At 40.5% G+C, this 22331-nt stretch overlaps 2 protein-coding genes across 5 annotated transcripts; one reads left to right on the top strand and one right to left on the bottom strand.

Annotated features, from left to right (window-relative positions):
* The first annotated feature begins 535 nt into the window (after window positions 1-535).
* Window positions 536-15915, top strand: LOC136955100 (paired amphipathic helix protein Sin3a-like). Of its 2 annotated transcripts, none has more exons than XM_067248714.1 (21): window positions 536-684; window positions 2647-2854; window positions 3106-3288; window positions 3405-3511; window positions 3821-4130; window positions 4257-4508; window positions 4651-4803; window positions 4960-5115; window positions 5289-5375; window positions 5544-5662; window positions 5858-6068; window positions 6185-6301; window positions 6452-6690; window positions 6797-6980; window positions 7171-7753; window positions 8230-8399; window positions 8692-8865; window positions 9159-9251; window positions 9846-9940; window positions 12503-12710; window positions 13454-15915. In XM_067248714.1, exons 2-21 carry the CDS (start codon window positions 2669-2671, stop codon window positions 13670-13672), a joined length of 3846 nt encoding a protein of 1281 aa, XP_067104815.1. In that variant the 5' UTR covers window positions 536-684; window positions 2647-2668; the 3' UTR covers window positions 13673-15915. The 2 variants fall into 2 exon arrangements, with proteins under 2 accessions (XP_067104815.1, XP_067104814.1); XM_067248713.1 differs by having other exon boundaries at window positions 7144-7753.
* A 170-nt stretch (window positions 15916-16085) lies between these two features.
* LOC136955377 (cellular retinoic acid-binding protein 1) lies at window positions 16086-20740 on the bottom strand. 3 transcript variants are annotated; one of them, XM_067249067.1, is made up of 5 exons: window positions 20584-20688; window positions 20029-20099; window positions 18554-18732; window positions 18255-18368; window positions 16086-16340 (listed from the first exon to the last, which is right to left on the bottom strand). In XM_067249067.1, exons 2-5 carry the CDS (start codon window positions 20030-20032, stop codon window positions 16290-16292), a joined length of 348 nt encoding a protein of 115 aa, XP_067105168.1. In that variant the 5' UTR covers window positions 20033-20099; window positions 20584-20688; the 3' UTR covers window positions 16086-16289. The 3 variants fall into 3 exon arrangements, with proteins under 3 accessions (XP_067105168.1, XP_067105169.1, XP_067105167.1); XM_067249068.1 differs by lacking the exons at window positions 20029-20099; window positions 20584-20688 and adding exons at window positions 19431-19447; window positions 19659-19778; XM_067249066.1 differs by lacking the exon at window positions 20029-20099 and having other exon boundaries at window positions 20584-20740.
* Between the last annotated feature and the right edge of the window lie 1591 nt (window positions 20741-22331).

The following is a 22331-nucleotide window of genomic DNA, read 5'->3' as shown; positions in this document are numbered from 1 at the left end:
TCACTGAACAATGTGTATAAAGGATCATGTTGTTGCAGTAGGGTAACAGACTGCAGCCACAATTGGAGTTTTATAATTGTTATGCTTACAAGATGCTTGTAAGACAACCCACATGAATCTACTTTTGATAAATATATAAATGTAAAATGTGCGTGCCTTACATGACCCATCTACATTTACACATAAAGCTGTTGGTTAAAATGCGTTATCTTTTGACTGAGATGGCAATTCCTACAGTGACAAAAAAAGGCAAAGCCAGCTCGGCAATACGAAGTGTTCATTAGAACGGCCAGTGTACAAATGGTCACACATGTAATCCACACATTCACGTATACATGCAACCTCCATGCTGGCAAATACAGGAAGGATTCTCTGTCTCTACTGTCTCTGGGTAAGCAGCCCACTCTAGACGATTGACCAATTGTAGTTTAGAATAGGAGGGGACTAACCCGCCTTCTTTGGAACCACGCCTCTGACTGTTCAAGGAACGTAGCCAGTGCTTCAGATTGTTGTTAGCGGTTTTGCTATCACGAGCCGTTCTTTTTCCAGACATTTCAATTGAAGATTGTACCATCAACTTCGAACAGCTTTGAAGATAAGTCTTCGTGCAAGTTTTTGTGAAATCAACTAACTGTATCCGACTACATTTGTGCGACGAGTTGGTGTTGGCGGTGGTCTTGCGAGGTAAGTTTTAGTCATCTCTCGAAGGCTTGTTCGCTAGCTACCTGCTAGCAAGCAAACACCATAGCTAGCTTAGTTTATTTGGATCTCGCTTACGTTAGTTGACGGGAGCGAGCTCTGCTAGCTACATAACCTTGTCAACGTGAACAAATATATTGACATTTCATAGCGTTTTAGACATTTGCTAATCCATTCCCTTAATGAATTTAAGTTGCCGTCAACGAAATGTAGCTGGTTAGCTAGCTATCTACTTAAGCTATGCTACTTTCGACATTTTTACTGACTAGCTAGCAAAGTAGCTTTTTTTGCCGTCGTGTGTACCGTGGTGGCTATCATTAGCAAGCTACAACAGCTTGAGTTGGCCAGTCTTCTTTCTAACCCTGGACAGATGATCGAGAACAGCGTATGGGTTTGTTGTGCAGTACTAGCTAATTATAACGTGTTAGTTGATTCACGGTAGGAAATTGCATTGATTGGCTGCAACCAGTTGGCCAGCTTGGCCGAGCTAGTAGGGTAGTTGCTAACGGAGAATGTTGCTAGGCTAGCCAGTCAGACTGTTGGTCGTCGATTTGTTGTCGTTACACCTTGAAAAATTGCATAATTGATCGTTTGAAGATACATCCAGTTTGATTAATATTTCAGTTAAAATGTCGAATCTATTTGAACCAGCTGATGGGGCAACAGTTGCAAAAACACTTTTGACCTGACATCGCTAGCTAGCCACAAGTTCGGGCGCGCTCGAGAGTAGCTAGCAAACATAGCGCAGCTAGTTGTGCAGAACTAGCAGTCCGATGATGGCGTCAAGTCCTGGAAGGAGGGGGATGGGCAGGTCTAACGTCAGCGATAGTGTGGCGGCGCTGTTTGTGTGGCTAGCTAGCTTTGGGAAGCGTTGCATATCCACTATTTATATAATGTTAACCAGCACTGGCCCAGTAGTAAACTGTTTTTATTCAGTTTCTTAATGGCTAAAGTTAGACTTTTCTTGCTTGTGTTGTTGATGTGGCCCGCCTTTATGTTTTTTACCTTGTATACGATCAATGCTGTAACACCCCTACTACCAGACTAGCAATGCACGTAGTAACACATCTCTATCAACGTTGGCTGGCTTGACGCCATATAAGTAACATTTAGTGTCCTATATGTCACCATGTACCTAGCTGCTTACCATCGCTCCGTATCACTAACTAACATTGTTCCACAACTACGTTCTGCAGACCATTAGCTTTCTTCCTATTTATCCACTTAGCAAGTTACCTATTTAGCTTTCCTTTGAGTCGCTGTAAAATTGTAACAAAATACCCCAATAAAGTACTGCCAGGTGTTGTACGGAGTTTGACAGGGGTTAGCATTGTTGTTGCTAAAAGTTTGCTCTATGCTCCGTTAGCTAGGCTGTAGTGTACATTTTAAATGGGGTTACGTGGACTAGCCTATGTCATGGTCCCTGTTTCAAGATAGTGTTGGCAACGTTAGACTATTTCATCTTGTAAATGAGAGAACTGCTCAGAACAAAATTCTAGGACATGCCAAAAATCTCTAATGCAGTGTGATATTTTTTCTTCTAAAGGCATAGTCTCATACCCAGGACTAAGTTAGCTGATCCCTGGAGTCAGTTGTTTGTCACATGCAACTTTTAAGTAAGTTGCATGTGTATACATATCCCTATTATACATGCAACATATATATATATATATATATATATATATATATATATATATAATCCATTGTCCAAATATTGTTTGACAATATTCGGGCTTAAAACAAATTGTGGAATCTAACCTGTGAACACCACGTGTATATATGGTATTGATTTTGGTGTAAATCTTGTGGTGAGGAACTTTTGGCAGAATGTTTTTAGCTGTGCTTTGAACCTATAACACTCTATAAACACCATCTTCTTTTACATTCAGATTTTAGTCTATCACTGGACTATGCTAACTATTTCATGTACATGTCTATGATTTCCAGCCCCTTTGAGTATGAGTATACAATGAAGCGGCGCTTGGAGGAACAGGAAACGGTATTTGCGTCTCAGCAGCGTCGTCTCCCAGTCCCAGGCACCGCAGAAGCTTTCCAGCACAGAGTCCTAGCCCCAGCCCCAGCTACATACGAGGCAGTCTCAGACAACATGCAGCCTTCCACTGGCATCCAGTACTCAATTCCCCAGGGCTATCAGGTATGGTTTGGTCTGCTCCTCTTTATTTTGTCTGCACATTAATTCATTTTCTAACACAGAACATACCCTTTTGTACTGGACCTGAATGGATTGAACAAGTACTCCCACCGGCTCTCTTAGTGACAGTTTAAAGTTGCTGGTATATTGTTATACCTGTCACCTACACTCATGTCACAACAATGAAGGGTAAGGCTCAGGGCCATAAATGTAGGCGACCAATAGAAATAAAATGTTTTCCCCCTTATTTTCAGGTTCCTACCATGCCCCAGAGTTCCAGTGGACACGGACATGCCAACAGTCCTGCCGCACATGTAGGGCCTCATCCCCACAGCCCAGCAGTCCAATCCCAAGGGCCTGCAGTGGTCCAAAGCCACACCCACCCCCCTGCCCCCATGGCTGCATCACAGGGACAGCAGCAGTTTCAAAGACTGAAGGTGCAACTCATTTACTTAACATCTAACAATAAGAACATGTGACAGGTTATTACTATGTTTTATGGTTACATTTAACTACATCTGTAATTAATGCTGCTGTGAAATCTTGTTTACAGGTTGAAGATGCTCTGTCCTATCTGGATCAAGTAAAATTGCAGTTTGGGAATCAGCCTCAAGTTTATAATGACTTCCTTGATATCATGAAGGAGTTTAAGTCCCAGAGGTTGGTTGCAGTTTTGTATGGAGTGTCTGTATTGCGCTACCTCTTGAGGTGTATTGTTACTTATTTTACTGTTATTGACTGTTTGTATTTAGTTTTTACTATATATTTTATAGTGTCTTTTTTGTGCTTTTGTTCGGCACCTCGGTCAGCCTTGTTGTGTTAGTGTGCTTTATAAGTAAAATGTACTTACTTACTTACTGTACAATTATGGAAATTTAATAGCTCTGCAATCCCGCTGAAATGATGTGAAGATGCATTTTGTTGACATTTATGTACTAACCAAATTTTTTCCCCCCCCTAACTTAACAGTATTGATACTCCAGGAGTGATAGGCAGAGTATCCCAGCTCTTCAAGGGACACCCTGATCTCATCATGGGCTTCAACACTTTCCTGCCACCGGGCTTTAAGATTGAGGTCCAGACCAATGACCTGGTCAATGTAACCACACCGGGTCAGATCCACTACATCACACCCCATGGGATATCAGTCCAAAACATTCCTGTGACAGGACCTCCCAGTCAGCCAGTGCCCCATCACCAGGCCCTACCACAACCTGGGCCTCCCACCTCTGCTGCCCCAGCACTGCCCTCTCAGCCAACACCAGCCAAGACGAGCAAGGTCCTTCTTAAGTTACAGCATCAACAAGTGTATTTGAAATGCATTCAGTGTTGTCCTATTTATTATTACTAACAGATGTTTATATCGGAAGGAAGAGCTCATTGTAATTTCCCCATCTCTCAACAGCCGATTCAGTCTCCAGCTCTAACCCCAACCAGCCAGCCCAACCCATCTATCCCTTCATATGCCTCCCCTCGCTCCCCCTCAGTCCAGTCTCACACACCAGTGAGCAGCACACCCTCCAGTGGCCCACCTCTGCAAAACAACCAGCCTGTTGAGTTCAACCATGCCATCAATTACGTAAACAAGATAAAAAACCGTTTCCAGGGCCAGCCCGACATCTATAAAGCTTTCCTGGAAATCCTGCACACTTACCAGGTCAGAACAGTGAGTGATGCGCACAGGCAGCATTTATATCTGCATGCTGGGCTTAAGTTCCACATGTTTTAATGTTAAGAGGAAGAAAATCCACCATTCAGTATTGAATAATTCCTAAAGGTGATCTTTGATGCTTTTACAGAAGGAGCAGCGCAATGCTAAAGAAGCAGGGGGAAACTACACTCCAGCGCTAACAGAGCAGGAGGTCTACGCTCAGGTAGCAAGACTTTTCAAGAACCAGGACGACCTGCTGTCAGAATTTGGCCAATTCTTACCAGATGCAAACAGTTCAGTGGTGAGTCTTGAACAATGAGCAAAACAAAGCTGTTTGCACTGTAAGGGATGCTGTTTGCAAGTAATTACTTGTATATAATACGCTTTATGAAAAGACACCTAAAACCAGCCCTACGGGTTGAGAATTGTTGCTCAAATGGTACAATTGTTTCCTCAGCTTTTGAGCAAGACCACAGCAGACCGGGCAGAATCTGTGCGCAACGACCATGGGGGGACTGTTAAGAGACCCTTACTGAATAATAAGCAGAGGCTTAATCAGAATGGCCTTCCAATCCGGAGGCACTCTGGAGTGGGTGCCACGCCCCCAGTCAAGGTAAACCCCTTCTTATTAAATAAGAAAAGACACCACAAGGTTGTAACATTGTTATTTAGGTGAATGATATTGCACCCTAATCCTTCATAATTAAGAACATATAAATCTTGAGCAGATCATCTGTTATCATTTGCAATACTTGTTTTAATATTAATTGTTTGACTTGACTGCAGAAGAAACCCAAGTTGATGGGGAAAGATCATGCCACGGCAGAAGTCGGCAAACATAGTTGTGGCACCGAGTCTCTCTTCTTTGAAAAGGTTACTATCTACAGTACATTTTTTTTGTTCATTTTGTAGTGTTTAACATTTTATGCAGATATCAAAATCTATCCATGTGTGTGCATGAGAATGTCTCTGTTACCCATGTAGTTTTCTCTGATGTATGCCATAATGGTTGTGTGTGTGTGTGTGTGTGCTATTCCACAGGTGAGGAAAGCCCTCCGGAGCTCCGAGGCCTACGACAACTTCCTGCGATGTCTGCTCATCTTCAACCAGGAAGTGATCTCTCGGGCAGAGTTGGTTCAGCTTGTGATACCATTCCTGGGGTAAGCATACAAAGTCATGTTTTCAGAGTCGAAGAGTTATACTGAACAAAAACAAAGATACCATAAAATTTACAAGTAGCATTGTTTCGAATCTTGTTTTTCATGATTAGAATTTCCGAAAGTATGCTCCCGTTTTTGGATATTTACATAGCTGACTATGGATTGGTAACACATGTTTTGGAATGTCATTCACAGAAAATTCCCGGAACTGTTCACTTGGTTCAAGAACTTCTTGGGCTACAGAGAGTCCACACACATCGAGAGCTTTCCCAAAGAAAGAGCAACCGAGGGCATTGCAATGGAGATTGACTATGCTTCTTGTAAGAGGCTGGGCTCTAGCTACAGGGCACTGCCTAAGAGCTACCAGCAACCCAAGTGCACAGGGAGGACTCCACTGTGCAAGGAGGTGAGTTTTCTGAGGTCTATAGAACTTTTGAGTTGGTATTTCGATGGCCTCTTGTTTCTGCTCATGTTATGGAAAGTTTTAGTTTTATAGTTTTTAATAAATCAATTCCCTATCAGGTTCTCAACGATACTTGGGTGTCCTTCCCTTCATGGTCGGAGGACTCTACCTTCGTCAGTTCCAAGAAGACTCAATACGAGGAGCATATTTACAGATGTGAAGATGAGCGTTTTGAGGTGAGGGCTGTTTCCTTAAATGTCCTACATACATACTTTCAGAATGTTTTGGCAATGGATATCCACCCTATCAGCTTGTTAAGAAGCTAGTCCTCGTGCATACTGGTAACATATTATGCCCATTGCTCTTTTCTCCCATAATCCTGTTAGCTGGATGTTGTGCTGGAGACTAACCTGGCCACCATCCGAGCCTTGGAGACAGTACAGAAGAGAATCTCGCGCATGTCTGCTGAAGAGCAGATCAAGTTCAGGCTGGACAACTCCATGGGTGGCTGCTCAGAGGTCATCCACCGCAAAGCCATCCAGAGGATATATGGGGACAAGGCGTCCGACATCATTGATGGCCTCAAAAGGAACCCAGCTGTCTCCGTCCCCATTGTGCTCAAGAGGTTAGTTGTTGTGAATGCAGTCTTGCACAAATGTAGCTATATTATGATTTTTGTTTCAGAAAAGGTTTGATGTCAATGTCTGGTTCTTTTGATGATCTGTTTCCAGGTTGAAGATGAAAGAGGAGGAGTGGCGTGAAGCTCAGAGAGGTTTTAACAAGATCTGGAGGGAGCAGAACGAGAAGTATTACCTGAAGTCTCTTGACCATCAAGGCATTAACTTCAAACAGAATGACACCAAGGTCTTTCGCTCAAAGACCTTACTCAATGAAATTGAGACAATATATGATGAGGTAAGCGACAGCAAGCGACATTAATCACCTCTTGAGAATCCTGAAGCAGTCAATATTGTGGTCTGATGTTGGTTGGTACACATTGGGTGTATTGTTCACGATGACATGGAAATTATCAATGTTTTTGTACTCTTGTGCTTCTATATCTCCCTTTTCATTTAAGTTGGACCAACCTTTTTGTGTCCCACAGCGCCAGGAGCAAGCATCTGAAGACGCAGCCACCCCACCCAACGGCCCCCACATGACCTTGACCTACGAGGACAGTCAGATCTTGGAGGATGCCGCTGCTCTCATCATCCACCATGTCAAGAGGCAGGTGGGGATCCAGAAAGAAGACAAGTACAAGATCAAACAGATCATCCACCACTTCATCCCTGACATGCTGTTCTCCAGACGTGGGGAGCTTTCTGATGTAGAGGAAGAGGAAGATGAAGACGAGGAAGATGACGCCGAGATGGAGGAAGATGGTGCAAAGAAGCACAATGGGCTACCAGGCAGTAGCTCCGGAAAGTCTAAGCTTCTGTTCAACAACACAGGTGCCCAGAAGTTGCGAGGGCTGGATGATGCCTACAACCTGTACTACGTCAACAACAACTGGTATATCTTCCTGCGTCTGCACCAAATCCTTTGCTCCCGCTTGCTGCGCATCTATGGCCAGGCCGAGAGACAGATCGAAGAGGACTGTCGAGAGAGAGAGTGGGAAAGGGAGATCCTTGGCGTCAAACGGGATAAAAATGAGAATCCTGCCATCCAGCTCCGACTGAAGGAGCCTAGTAAGTAGAGCAACAACATTTCTGTACTAAAAACACAGATAGACGTGATGGTAAAACAAAAGGTATTTCGAAGGGAGATTGAACAATGGCAGTCCATTTATTTTTACAATACAGTTCATTGATGTGTTATCGCCAGTGTTTCAGTATACTCCGTTTAGGATGGGGGGGGGGGGGCGGGGGCATTTTGTCACGTTGTCTAAGCAACAAGCAGAATGTGTAACTTCATACAAACCCTCAAATGGTATTCACTTTATACAATAGAGAATTATAATAGCACCAGCATAATACCATGTGGCACGACATTTCATCATTACGGGGAATATTATATAGAAATGCATCAGAATAATAATAATGCATTTATTGTGTGTGTGTGTGTGAGACCCACCTGCGTTGGTTTCAAACTGACTACCTCTTGAGCTACTGAGCTGGCCCCTTATATAATGTTTTACTATACTTAATTTTCCTTTCCCCTGCAGTGGACATTGACGTGGATGACTACTACTCAGCCTTCTTAGAGATGGTGCGAAACCTTCTGGACGGTAATATGGAACCGGCTCAGTATGAAGACTCCCTGAGGGAGATGTTTACCATCCACGCCTACATCGCATTTACCATGGACAAGCTCATCCAGAGTATTGTCCGGCAGGTTAGTCAGAACAAAGACTTGTGTTTGGACCTTTATCTACCCAGGCTACTCAAGTTAAAAAGTTCAGAAGATGCATATTTATAATAATAATAGTTATTTTCAATGTCCTTAATGAAGCTATAACTTGAACAAAAGTGTGTACTTAGGCCAAGTAAATCCCGTTTAGAAACATATTATACAACAGACAAGGAGAAATGTGTCAGATGCCTGTAATATCTATTTGTTCCATTAATTAACCAACTTGCACCTGTTTGCCTTGTCGCTGTATTTTTGTTTTTGACTTAATATCCAGCTCCAGCACATTGTGAGTGATGATGTTTGTGTACGGGTGACTGACCTCTACCTGAGCGAAAGTGCCAACAAGGCCACCGGAGGCAGTCTGTCCACCCAGGCTTCCAGGACCACTGTTGAGGGGGCTTACCAACGCAAAGCAGAGCAGCTCATGGCCGATGAAAACTGCTTCAAGGTGCAATGAGCTTGTTCATGAATGGCCATAAGTAGAATACTGTTTTCTCATAGGACTTTGAAACTAATGTGCAAATATACAGGGAGAACTTCTGCAGTAAAAATCGTTTTTCTTGCATGCATTTGTGTAAAAAAAAAAAAGGTATGGCAGGAATCCATTGACCATTTAAATAATGTTTGTGTTTGCGCTCCAAGTTTCTGCCAACACCCTACTGGTTGTCTGCATCCCTATCCTCTCACTTTCTCCCATTAACCTTTTAACACATCTTTCCATTTTAATCTTTTGTGGTATAGCTGATATTTGTGAAGAGTCGAGCAAGTGTTAACCTGTCCGTAGAGCTGCTGGACACGGAAGAGGATAACTCTGATGAGCCTGCTGATGCAGAGGTGTGTGTCATCACAAATACTTAATGGAGCCTCAACTGAGTGTTTTGTATTCAAGAACCTATATTTAGTCTTTAAGAAGAAACTATGCTCCCCCCATCCCAACTTGCAGTGCTATGAGTGTAATAGAAACAAAAATATCACAGAAAATAGGAATATGTTCCATGCGCTACATTACAAATATATGGTTATGCCAGATCCACAAGTTGTATTGTAGTACATGACTACTAGTTTAACAGTTTAAATAGAGCAGTTATGCTATATATGTTAAGCAGGGGGAAATGGGCAAGTGTAAGGATTTGAGACTTTGACAAGGGTCAAATTGTGATGGCTAGTCGACTGGGTCAGAGCATCTCCAGATCTGCAGCTCTTCCTGGTCTGCAGTGGTCAGTACCTATTAAAAGTGGTCCAAGGTAGGAAAAGCAAGGCTCATTGATGCACGTGGGGAGTGAAGGCTGGCCGGTGTGGGGTGGTCCAATCCAACAGACAAGCTACTGTAGCTCAGATTGATGAAAAGCAAAGATGGTTCAGGAATGGTTTGCTGAATGCAACAATGAGTTTTAAATATACATTACATATCTTTTTGTTTCTTTACAGCGGTGGTCGGACTATGTGGGAAGATACCTGAACTCAGACTCGGCGTCTCCAGAGCTGCGTGAACACCTGGCCCAGAAGCCTGTGTTCCTCCCCAGGTGAGGCCTCGGCTGTGTGTCCCTCTGTCTACACACTGCCAAAATTGATGTCCTGACTAGCCTGGCACTGTTTCACACGCCAAACCAGCTGACAAAAATGGCTGATTTCAGAACCAGTGCCAGTCCTTTTCCCATGTAATGAAGGTTCTAGGTTCCCCTTAGTATCAAACCTGAGCCCCAAAGGCCCATCTGGTAAAGCACTTGTTCAAAGGTTCTGTCGTTCTAATGGACAGTCGACAGTTGACTTGCAAGTATGTTTGTTTTTATTATTTTCTCATAAAATTGCCAGTGAAGTTAGTTTAAAAAGTTGAAGGAGGAATGCTGTTAGTACCAGTCTTCCTATGTGGGTCAAACGAAGAAGAAAAATGAAAAAAATAATAATAATAATAATTGGAAGTGAACTTCAATAGCTTTTTTTCTCAATTTATGATCCCTCTGCCTTTTTCTCATGAAGATTGCACTTTATCTGGCCACATTTTTTAATAGGAGGGACTATTTATTTATGCATTAGTTTAGTCTCTTTTTAATGGGGCCCTTTATTTATAAGTGTTGTATTTTTTTAGACTAAAGTTGTAGACTAGTGTTCATTTGAACTTTCTACTTTTCCAACTGAAAAGCTATCAAATCATTGGGTTTGAGTATTGAAAATGTATTGCATTTCATGCAATTTTTATTGTGCAGATAGGGCATCTACATTGGTTTGATACATGAACTTAAAAGTAAAAGCCTATAGGTTTACTTTACACATTTCTTATGTAAGTATGGGAGTATTTTTATACCGTCACATATTGGAGTTCTGTACAACAAATATTTTCTCTGTTAGAATAAATCTATTTAGTTGAGCTTAGCCTATATGAACAAATTATGGTATACCCCATCTCATGATTTAATGTGATGTCACATCAGCTATTTTCTCTGTGTGACATTGAGATGAGACTGAATGACACCATGCCTGTAAAGGCCAACAGTGAAAATATATCAGAGAAAAAGATTCGGATTAAAGTATAATTTCTTTTTCAACTTACTATCATTAGATGCCCTATGTTTGTGATTGTATTCATATGAGACGTCCTGTATGTGACTTATTTAATCACTGTTTAGATAACTGTAAATGTTGTACGATTTGAAAGTTTGGGTGTTCGGTGTACTCAATATAATGTGTAAAACAATTTAAGGATACAGTGCACTCCCGTTGCAATTTTTGTTGTGGGTGAGGTTTTATACAAGTTTTCAAGTGCTGATAACTCATGAAAACGCTGGTCAAGCACACATCTGCAACACTTGTACAGAAGAGGGGCTTGTGAATAAAATGGTCTGAATTGTATGTTCAAATGTTCGTGTATTTCTTTCCAGACGTCTCAGAGCATTGCATGGAGGGGTGTTTGGGTCTTGTTTTAAGCCCCAGATGAGTGTTGCACATCAAGCCTGTCTGTCTTTGATTTTCAGTGCTTGTAGCTGTTTTTTGAGATGGCTGTCCATAATCATAAACATTTCAATGGGCTGGGGGGAAAAAAACAGACAAAATAGAAAATCTTATTCCGTTTTCCTCTTTTAAACCCATTGCTTAATTTGGTACTTGTCTTGACAAGATATGATTTATCAGTGCTCTCACCCACATCTTTTGTTTTTCATATTAAATAAGAGGTCGGTACGAAATAACCTTTTCCGTAGAAATACTTTGAACAGCAGTAAAAAAAAAAAAAAAAAAAAAAAACAGCAGTTTCTTTTGCAGTTCAGTTTGGTCCTCATTGCATGATCATAACGCTCTGTACATTGTCAGTGAAAGTATGTGCACATCAAAGTATATTTCAACCCATATCCTGGCTTGTTAACTCTTGGCGGCAATATAAAAAGTGTTGTTTGTCACATTTTATTGGAAAATTGGCTACTTCACTCTTATGTCTTTAAGTGGAGCCCTGAATGCAAAATATGCTTCATGGTTTCAGTCCTCGCTCACCTCTACCCTCTGTGGTAAGTACACATTTAAAACTTTCATTCCAGCGGGGTGTATAATTGCATTTTTTAATGCTTGCAAAATTGGATTAAATTTGATTGACCAAAATATTGTTTGCCAAGGATATTGAGACTTTAATAATAGAATCATTAAAAGAATGTTAAACGGAAGTGCACTGTACAGAAATACTGCTGCTGCTGCTGCTGCTGCAATAGAACCTCCCTCCCTAATGATTTGATTCCTTCATAAATTATCTGGACAGTTGCTACGCATGGATATCAAGCCAATTGTTTTAAGGGACAGTCCTCTCAAATTTCAGAATACTCCTTTCAAATTAAAGGGATCATGATTGTTACAATGTTGTGTCACAAGTTACATTACCAAAAACGTTGACTTGTGATTATCTCTTTTTTCTTTAGGTGAACGTGTTTTATTTTATACTTGCGCTAAGCCAGTGGTGTGTTTACATCTTTCACTATGATTTCCCTGAAATATTTAGAAATTTGCGTGAACTTTCCCTGTAAACATGACTGAGTGCTTGGTTTATGGGCACATTGAACTTATATCTGCTGCATTGTCATGTGTGTCTCTACTTTATTTTTTATCAGAAATCTCCGTCGGATTAGGAAATGCCAGAGGGGTTGGGAACAACTTCAGCAAGAGAAGATGACAAAGGGCATATCTGACAAGTCCCAGGACAGCACTGAGGACCTGAAAATGGAGTGCATGTTCAAGCTGAACTCTTACAAGATGGTGTATGTCTTCAAATCGGAGGACTACATGTACAGACGCACTGCATTGACACGAGCTCACCAGGTAAGCGTCTTTCGTATTATGTTAAAGTAATATACCTATTGATTTAGATTGCTTTTTTTTTTATGGTTCATTTTTTTTTTTTTTTTTTTTTTTACTACCATCCCCTCTTAAGTTCAACTTAGTTTATATAGCACATTTACAAACAGCCACATGGCTGGCCAAAGTGCTTCACAATACATTTGACATTACACATACACTAAAAAATACACAAGTACACAATAAAACGGAATTCAAAAAGATAAATTAAGAATTATTAAATAAGAAAGTAGACAACATAAAATAAACAGTTTAAAAGAAAGTGACTTAAATATAAACGAACATAAACCCCAGAGCAATCATGAAAAGGCTAGAGAAAATAGGTGGGTCTTTAGCCTGGACTTCCATAGTCCATAGTTCCATAGTCTATGACCGGCCACAGAAGAGGCACGCTCTCCTCTACGCTTGAGCCGTACACGAGGGACCACCAACATAGCCTGGTCAGAAGACTTCTAATTGGAGAGTAGGGACGAAGAAGTTCAGATAGTTAGAGAGGAGCGGTGTTATGGAAAGACTTATAGACAGAGTAAGATCTTAAAATCTATTCTCTGAGAAAACGGCAGCCAGTGAAGTGATTTGAGAATGGGAGTAATGTGTTCATGTTTGCAACATGTACTTCCTTACCATTTTAGTATTTTAATACTTAAAATGTTGAGTGTTGTAGAAGGAAATGGTAGCTCACCTTAGCATCTCCCATTTGTCTCCAGTCACACCAACGAGTGAACACTCGCCTGCATAGACGCTTCCAAGCCTGGGTAGACACTTGGGCAAAGGAGCATGTAACCAGCGAAATGGTTGCACACAACCGCAAGTGGCTGATGGGAGAAGGGCGGGACGGTCTGCTGCCTTGCACTACAACCTGCAATCCCGAGATTCTCCATTACCTGAACATCAACAAGTACCGTGTGAAGTATGGAGCACCATAACCACCCATTCATCCTTGTATAGTATCACTTATCATTGTCAGAAAAAATCCATGTGTCAGCAAGTATTTGATGCCGCCGACTGGGAAACGTAATATAGTTGATGATTTTATTTGGACTTAGAAGATTGGTCTACTTCTGCTTGACTAAACGCCAAATTTTGGGGGCTGCCACTTTTCCATTAATTCTTAATCCCCCAATCTCCGCACCTGCTTTTAATTGTGCACTTCTGAAAATAGCTGCATTGTTGGGACTATGAACCGTAAAAGGACATGAGTAATTGGAATCTGTTTAGTTTGGATTTGATCTTTCATTGTAAGCAGATGTAGATTATGATTGTAAGAACTTGAGCATATAGCAAGCCATGGAAGTTTGTCGTCAAATTTCATCATACAAATTGAACTGCTCACTAAAAAAGTGTTTTTTTCAAGTAATTGGACATTCTGTAGCAATATTTGTGGTTTTTATAATGACCACTCATCCCAACAAATAATTGAGTAAAAAACAAACAAAGCAAGTGTCACCATTTGCGTGATAGGAAGAACACAAATACAAGGAGGGTTTTGATCTCAAACTGTAAAGTTGTACAGGCTGTGAATGTTCTTTCCCTGTGGTGCAGGCCTGTGTGGACTATATATTGGCAAACATCTCTGGCATCATTGTTATGGAAATTGTGCACACACACAAAAAAATTACTTTGGTAGTACACCAGCTAGTCCAGCTCAGTAACATCCAGCTGCATACACACTGTCCACCTTCTGTAAATAGCTTGTTTATAGTTGTCTTTTTTATTACATTGATGTGTAGCGTACTTTAACAAACTTAGTATAAACCTTAGGTAGAAGTTGCAGAAAAGAAGTATATTGCAAACATTTTAATGATGGTTTTTACCAAAGGATGTTTATTAGGCGTTTCCTTTGTGTTCTGTTATCGTGTTTTGTAGTACAAGCCTTCCTAAGCATAGCTAAGTCTTTTCATCTTGAAATCAGCAATTGGATCAGTTTCAAGACTGTTGTGTTACTGAAACATTGGCTTAAAATCTCACTCAGACCTTCTGAACAATGAATGTAGCCATCAAACAATTCATGCTTTTCAGTGTAGATGTTAGTTCTGAAAATCTGGTAAATAGGTCTTTACCTGCATAACAATGCTCTTTTCAGTCTCTGATTTGAGATGGATCTTCCTTAAAAGTTGCTGTTGGTTATGGCCCCTGTTCCTTTAGACATTGTGATTGAGAAACTGGTGGGTTTTCAGCATGTAAAAAGAACCTTCACTATAATGGACTACAACATGGTAAACACAGGAACATTTGTCTTCTTACACCTTCGACAGTGTGTGTTGACAATAAATTGTTCCAATCGCAAAATGGTTGCAGTATCAACTGAATTATTTGACATTATAGTTTCCTAAAGTCTAGCCAAGAGTATAAATTGTTTAAAAATCCACATAATTATTATGTGATTGTTAACCATATAACCTCTACAGAGTCCTAAAACAACAACCAAGCAATAAATGCAAAATGCTTTATGGCAAGCTTTTGTTTTGTATAATACGAAAATATGAATGTTTTCTCTCAAATGTGTTTCTAGTGACAAGGATTTATTTTAATTTCTTTTTTTTTTTAAAGTTTGATGCAAACATCAATCAACACAAGGTTGCCCCTTAATGGATTTCTTACTAACATATTGCACATCTTATGTCCCATGTGAACCAACCAATGAATCCAGTACTTTTGTCTGGTACCAGATGTCAATTTGGACCTCAATTCACATGACAAATTAGGCACTAGGCCTATATGAGAAAGGAACAATGGACTAGACCACTCAGCTATCATCTGACCAACCAAGTGAACTCTCAAAAGTAGACTGTACTTTTAAATCTCCAATTCAACTACTAGGAGAGCAGAGAAATATAAGACCCCCACCTTCCACTCTAAATGAAAAGTGTTTTTCAACAGTTTCAAGAAATCCTTGTGTATAAATCAGCTCTGTCAGCACTGTAACCAGCTACAGACAATCTTGGAACCGTTTATATCTTAGGACTGGTTTTTATTTTTATATATTTACTGTGTCGATACATTGAAATACAGGATAACTACCGGGCAGCTGGATTGTACATAAACACAAAGACTGCATTTGTAACCCATTTACCGTGTCTCTTTACCACCTCTTTTCTTGACTTCTATGATGTTGTATACTTTAGTGTAGTATGGTGTTTGGCATTAAACTATCCTTTGAATAGATACACACTTTGGTGTCTTTGGTTTGTTTTTGTCATCTTCCTGTCCAAGAGAAGCATGTTTATACATTTGACATATTCCTAAAGAGGCCTTGAATAATGCTATGCTCCACTCTTCTTTTCTTTTTCTTTTTTTTTTGGAAAATGAGCTAGAAGAGAATGAACGACACACACACACTGAGTTATTTTTTTATTTCCATCACTGAAAGCACGTTAAATACATAACGGACTACATGTTGTGGTCAGTCGCAAATGATTATTTTGCAGAAACATCTATAGGTTGTCAACTATGTTTTTAGAGAAATGTTGTTGAATGAGATGTGATTCTATTATGCAAGCTTTGTTATTTTGGTGATCTGTGCAGGTAGCTCTTTCTGATCTGCTACTCTCGTAAGTAAATTCGCGTGCACACAATGTCATCTGCTCCAAAAGTCTGAAAAGAGGTGAGAAAAATAACATGGTCAGTAATTTATATATAATTTCATATTCCATTTAATAACATTATTTTAAGCCTCAGACTGCAGCCTTAAGATGCATGGAGATTTTACACCTAGTGTTTACACATTCAAACTTGTTTACATTGGACACCACGCAGTTAGTCACATGGTAATTGGTAAAAACAGTGCAGTCGCTGTGAATGAATGAACGCACGAGGAAGAGCGGGGGGGAAACGTTGGGAAGGTGTGTTGCAAGCGGTTGGTTGTCAACCCTGCAAGATGCATGGGTGTTTCAGAAGCGTGACAAAAGTGCATCTGAACTTCTACCAGCTCCACGGATCACTATCCCAGCACATGGGATAGAAGTGAGGGAGGACAAAGAAAGATCGCTCGCCTCTGAAGAATGGTGGCAAGACGGGTCCATCTGCCGTTGGTTGGGGCGTCAAGGGAGACATTAAGGCGAGGTGCGTCAGGGACCATCGGCATTTCCCCAACAGAACATGATCAATGAGGCCCATTACTGCAAGGAGACTTGGGCGACAGCCAGAATCCCCCCCCCCCCCCCCAACCCCTTTGCACTGTTGTTGGTATGGTCCTGCATCAGTCATTTATGGCTTACATTCCCTGGAAACGTTGGACATTTTCTTAGTTTCAAATCTAAAGCATAAAAGTTATATAAAAATATGCTACAAATATATGTGTTATTCTGTTACTGTAGAAGACCAAGTTCAAATGTATCTTCCAACTTCTTTTCAGGTTGCTTCTAGACCCCAGTGTTTTTTGTATGAGAATCACTCATACATAGAATCACTCATAAATGGTTGATCTAAGAATCAAGCCCATAACTTTGAAGTTTAACTGTGCCATGTCTACTGAAGAGTGAAGACAGCTACAACAGGAAACGAGGATCTGAATTATTTCACTCATGTAATGGTTGTGTATTAACTTTTTACCAATGATCATTTATGGTTTACAAATGTTTAATAATTACTAGGTTATCTACAAATGATTCACAAGGGCTCCAAAAAAATACAGTGGTAACAATTCCTTTTTAAAAAGCCTTGATTTCTAATGATAAACAGATGACGACTTGATATTCTGTGCAACAAGAACAGTTGAAAAGTTTGACAAAGCAACAGGCATTTGATCTGCTCTCTCCCTTTTTACCAGACTTCCATCCAACATGACCTCAAGGCCATATCATATTACTTATCAATCCAATATGGACTAAAGTACACACCCTTATGTTGGGTGGGAAAATGCTGTATTTCATTGTTGTTCAAAGCCCATTTGTTGCGAAGCCCCTGCACTTTTTGTTGTTGAAGGCATTACTTGCAGAGGTTTTCCCCTCAATTTGACCCTAGTGTTAGTTGGAGTCAATAAAGAGACTGTCCTCATCACATAAAAATGGAAGGATGCAGTTATTGGCCCCAGCCATTGTGCTCCCTTTGGTCTGTAAAACAAAACAGGCCAGATGTTTACAAAAAGCACATGGCTCTTGGTAATATCACAGCCGGTGCTGGCAAAGGTGAGGTGTTTTTGATGGAATAAAGAACATCCAACTCTTTGTTAGAGGATAGTTTAACAACAAACGTATGGTTGTGTTATATCAGCCTGGGTGTGTACACCTCAAAGTATTCATTGAAGGTCCCATTGGAGTTTTTACAGAGGTGTTGTAGAAACTCTGTCCAGCCTGGACTATGAAAGATGATCACAGATGTTTTGTCCTTTCTACAACATTCCTTAAAAAGACTTGATGGTTCAAATCCTTTGTTCTATTTAGGCAACCTACACACGTTTTTCTCATTTGGGTGCAGTAGAGGTACAATTAGCGATTGTTAATACAGTATCCTGTAGACCAGCATAAATTGTTCGTTAAAGAGAGCTATGAAAAACAGGTAGTTTCTTACCAGTATGAGTTCGTCTCCTTTCAGTTCCCGGGTCCAGTATGTCTTGGGGCCATTTCCATCCAGAAGGGTTTGCCTGCAGTGCATTTTGCTCTCGGTCTCCCATGTGGCGAGGCTCTGGGCAGAAGTGCAAAGCATGAATATGACCCAATATAGAAAATTTGTCTATATCGATATTATTGATTGGTAATAGCTGTGTAAAGGGGCACAGTTTCAGTAATTCAGTCATGTTGCATAAGATATTAAAATATAGTGTCTAGATTGGTATAATTGCAAACCGTCTTCTCTAGCTCAGTGGGTACCTTGCACTTCCTGCCATCAACAGTTTCTTCGTTGAATTCCTGGCCAATGACAAATTTAATCTCCGTGGTGCGCACAGTGGTGGAGGTCTTGATGTAGAACTGCTCGCCGGTCTGCCTGATCTCAACGTGGGGTTTGGAGGCCGCTGCCACAGCCACCTTTCTCAGCATAGCATTCACCCCTGTGAAGTACAGACAACATTTTTATATTTAATTCATTTATCTGATGATGTTTTACCAATGCAACAAACAAATCATGCATATAGCAATCACAGCAGATAATAAAGGATCTGAGGTGGACAGTCATTTCAGTGTTTAATGCCAAGGAACAATCTGTGCACACAATTGCAGTATCTGTTAACCTGATGTGAGCAGGGCGCTCTGGTGTCTCACTGGGTAGAGAGCCTACTACATGGGCTGAATCCTTACCGCAGTGGCCCGGGTTTGATTCAAGCCCGGGTCGTTTGCTGCATGTCTTCCCCTCTCTCCCCTGCCTTTTCTGTCTGTCTTAAACTGTCTCTATCCAATAAAGCTGCCAAGCATAAAAACTGCCAACATCAAAAGGGTCATTTGAACCCTACAAAGCAGACCTATATTGCACCATTTGGAAGTACTAGGTGTGCATGTTATGTATCTTAGCCAAAGCAAAGAAACAAATGCATCGGTCCACTAAGTGGCAACTGTGAAGTAGCTTCACAAATAAACTTTTCAAAAGTAATTAGTCAATGTATTCTACATAGGTTTGCAAAATTTAGATGACTAAAAAATAAGCCATAAAAGATCTTAAAACACGACTGTCAGTTCTATTTTGGTATTTCATACCAGATTTCATAAGCCTCTATTTCTTCTCATTTCATCATGCAGAGATGAATACAGTTACCACATTTTTGTCTGCTTCTGGCGCCATGGAGTGGAACAAAAGAGATTTAAATTCCCCTTCCAAACATGAAATGTATCCTCACAAGAAGAATGCACAATTTCAGTGACAGTGTTGGTGTTAGTATAGCAATTTGTGTTTAAGTAATGCTTAAATAAAAGTAACTTCTTCATAACGTAGAACATGATGGATACTCCTCCTGAGAAATGATTGCAGCAATACAGTGTTTACCTCCTCTGTCACACTGTCACTGTACAAAAAACTGGATGAGAAAATGTCGGTCTGTGCCCCATTTATTTCCCAAATTCTGCATGTTTCCCATGCCTCAAGTACTGCTGGGCCAATACTAAAGCCTTATTGTTTCCACTGCAATTAAAACTGGTGTACAGTACTTGAGTTTCCCAAGGAGGGGATTTCAATCTTTCCATTATTTTCTTTTCTCTCCCTCACATCTTCGTTTGACAATGAAAAAAACAAATGATGATGCCGGGGAGTTTTGTCTGAGCCAATAAGTAGGCTAGACCTTGGGCTCAGGGAGAGAGATCTCATTTGGAGTCACAGGAGACAAATTGGAGAAAACAAACACAGTGAATTGTCTCACCCATTCAGTGCTAGTTGGGCTCAATAGTACAGATGATCTTATTGAATCTCAAGGCCTTCAACTGAAGGTTGCTGGAATCATTTGAAGGCAGTAAAGGAGAAAAGAGATCATTCCAAATGATTTGTATCACCAGCTAAAAACCCATGTAGGCTATTTTATGCCCATATTGTACACAGGACATACTTTTGAGTTTTTCCATGCATGGAATCAAGCCCATAGGAATGCTATGCATCTGCCATTTGAAATAGTGATTATAATCAGGGAATTTAAGTCACTCTTAGTTCTGACCATTGAGTGACAGAAACATAGAGAACGATTGAGAACCAGAGAGAGAGGGAAATAGGAGTCCGAAAAAAAGAGAAAGGGAAAACAGTTTAAATATACTCAAATCAAATTGACAAAACATAGCGTATTGAACATATCTATAACTACTGTGTTGAGCAGACATATTAAGATATCAAACACACAGTCAACCAGTGAGCCTTAGACATTGTGGTAAAGATTTAATTTGATCTCACCTTAAAAAGCACAGTAATAGAAAGTATTTAGGCTTACCAAGGGCTTTCAGCAGATCATCAAAATTTTCACTGCTCTTCATTTTCCAAGTGCCGGCGAAATTGGGCATTTTCTTGGGGTGGCTGAGGATGTACCTGCCTGTGTCTCTTTTCCTCTTGATGTAGTCTGAATGCTCTCTTTCTGCCTCCTCACAGTCTCTTCCTCCCTCTCTCCTTGTGTAATGATCCTTCACAGTGTGCCTCTCCCTCGCTTTATCACCCCCCCCCCCCCCCTCCTCACACACACACACACACACATTTTCTCTGTCTCCGACTCCCTCTCTTTCCCTCTTCCTCTCTTTATGGCTCTCTATTTCTCCCTCCTTTTTTCCTTCATTCAGTCTCTGGTTTTCTTCATTTTTCCCTTCTCATATCTCTCTCAATGGTCAGAACTGAGTGAGTTAAATACCCTTGTTCTAATGACTATTTCAAATGACAGATGCATAGAGGTTCAGATGGGCTAATTTCCAGGCTGTAATATAAATGGATACATAGCATATTCAAGTGGACCAAGTAAAGCCGAATGATGAGGCCATGATCATTAATGTATGATGTCACCACATCAATAATGCCACATTGCATACAATGTGGCATTATTGCTGTAGAATGTTAATCGGAACATTATATTGTATGAAACATATTTGAATGAGCCGTTGTGGCAGTGAATTCCCCTTTATACTCCCTAATGATGGAATTCATGAGGCCATTCTTATGTCACATGATACATTTTTGGGGAAAGTCAACATTTCCCATTATTGCAGATTTTTCTGCTTGGTTCAGATAAGGCAGTGCTGAAAACCAAGCTTACCAGGCTTTTTATGCATTTCCCATAAAGGTGAAGTCATTGTCGGTTCAGCTGTGTACTCCCCCAAACCTATAAAGCACTGCACCTCTTGAGAATAAGTGGCCCACCCAAGCACCCACTCATTTCCCCCACCACCACTACCCAAAGTCTGACTTGTTCTCTGTCTCCAGGGCTCTTCATCAGTCACTTTGACCGAGTGCCTTTCAGACAGTGGTTGATAATTAATGTATGGAGCAGGGCAAGAAGCACTCTGTCATCCCTTCAGGAAGTCTCTTTTTTTTTTTTAAGGGCTCCATTTAGTTACTAATGTTTGCCTCAATTTGTCTCATTAAACATCTAATTGTTTTTAGCCTGGTTTGATAATCTAATTTTAAAAAAGGCCCCAAAAAAGAAGAAAAACTGCATGAGGCAAAGTGAAAAACATCATCTGAACCACAGTGCTAATTAACAATATTTGACATGTCTCAAATGAACTGTCCCAGACACATATATTTTTTCAAAACACTTTTTATATTGCTTGTGAAAGACAACTCATGGATTACTGTAAATGCCACAGTAGCACATTTAAAGGACATCTTTGGAGCATGCCAACTCGAACAAAAAATGTATTTCGCATGTGGGTTTCATTGGGCAATTGATTCTGTGTAGACAAGTCTCTGGGGTGTTTTTCTTCCAAAAATCTGTATGAAAGTGGAGTGATATTGGAGGAAACCATTTAGATTGGATTGTAACTAAATTGACCAATTTTTTCTAACCTACTGTCGAGCTAAATGAGACATTTAGTTACACATGTATGACCTCTATCATAACATCAACTATTGATATTAGCTATTAGGACTGTATCCCAACATATTCACCCAAATCAACATACAACCATTGGAAAATTAACTATTTTAAAATGTTTTAGGAGTCATCAAAGGATGGGCATAAAGATCTTTAAAACA

This window comes from Osmerus mordax, chromosome 13, assembly GCF_038355195.1.
Source record: "Osmerus mordax isolate fOsmMor3 chromosome 13, fOsmMor3.pri, whole genome shotgun sequence".
Taxonomy (NCBI): domain Eukaryota; kingdom Metazoa; phylum Chordata; class Actinopteri; order Osmeriformes; family Osmeridae; genus Osmerus; species Osmerus mordax.
This window is presented reverse-complemented; position numbering and strand designations above follow the sequence as displayed.

Coding starts and splice junctions, on each gene's coding strand:
- LOC136955100 (XM_067248713.1), top strand. CDS start 2,669: ATGAAGCGGCGCTTGGAGGAACAGGAAACGGTATTTGCGTCTCAGCAG. Junction 3,289..3,404: donor AGCAGTTTCAAAGACTGAAG/GTGCAACTCATT, acceptor TCTTGTTTACAG/GTTGAAGATGCTCTGTCCTA. Junction 4,509..4,650: donor AAATCCTGCACACTTACCAG/GTCAGAACAGTG, acceptor ATGCTTTTACAG/AAGGAGCAGCGCAATGCTAA.
- LOC136955377 (XM_067249066.1), bottom strand. CDS start 20,653: ATGCCCAATTTCGCCGGCACTTGGAAAATGAAGAGCAGTGAAAATTTT. Junction 18,733..20,583: donor TGATCTGCTGAAAGCCCTTG/GTAAGCCTAAAT, acceptor TGTACTTCACAG/GGGTGAATGCTATGCTGAGA. Junction 16,341..18,254: donor AAGGAGACGAACTCATACTG/GTAAGAAACTAC, acceptor ACCTCTTTTCAG/ACTTTTGGAGCAGATGACAT.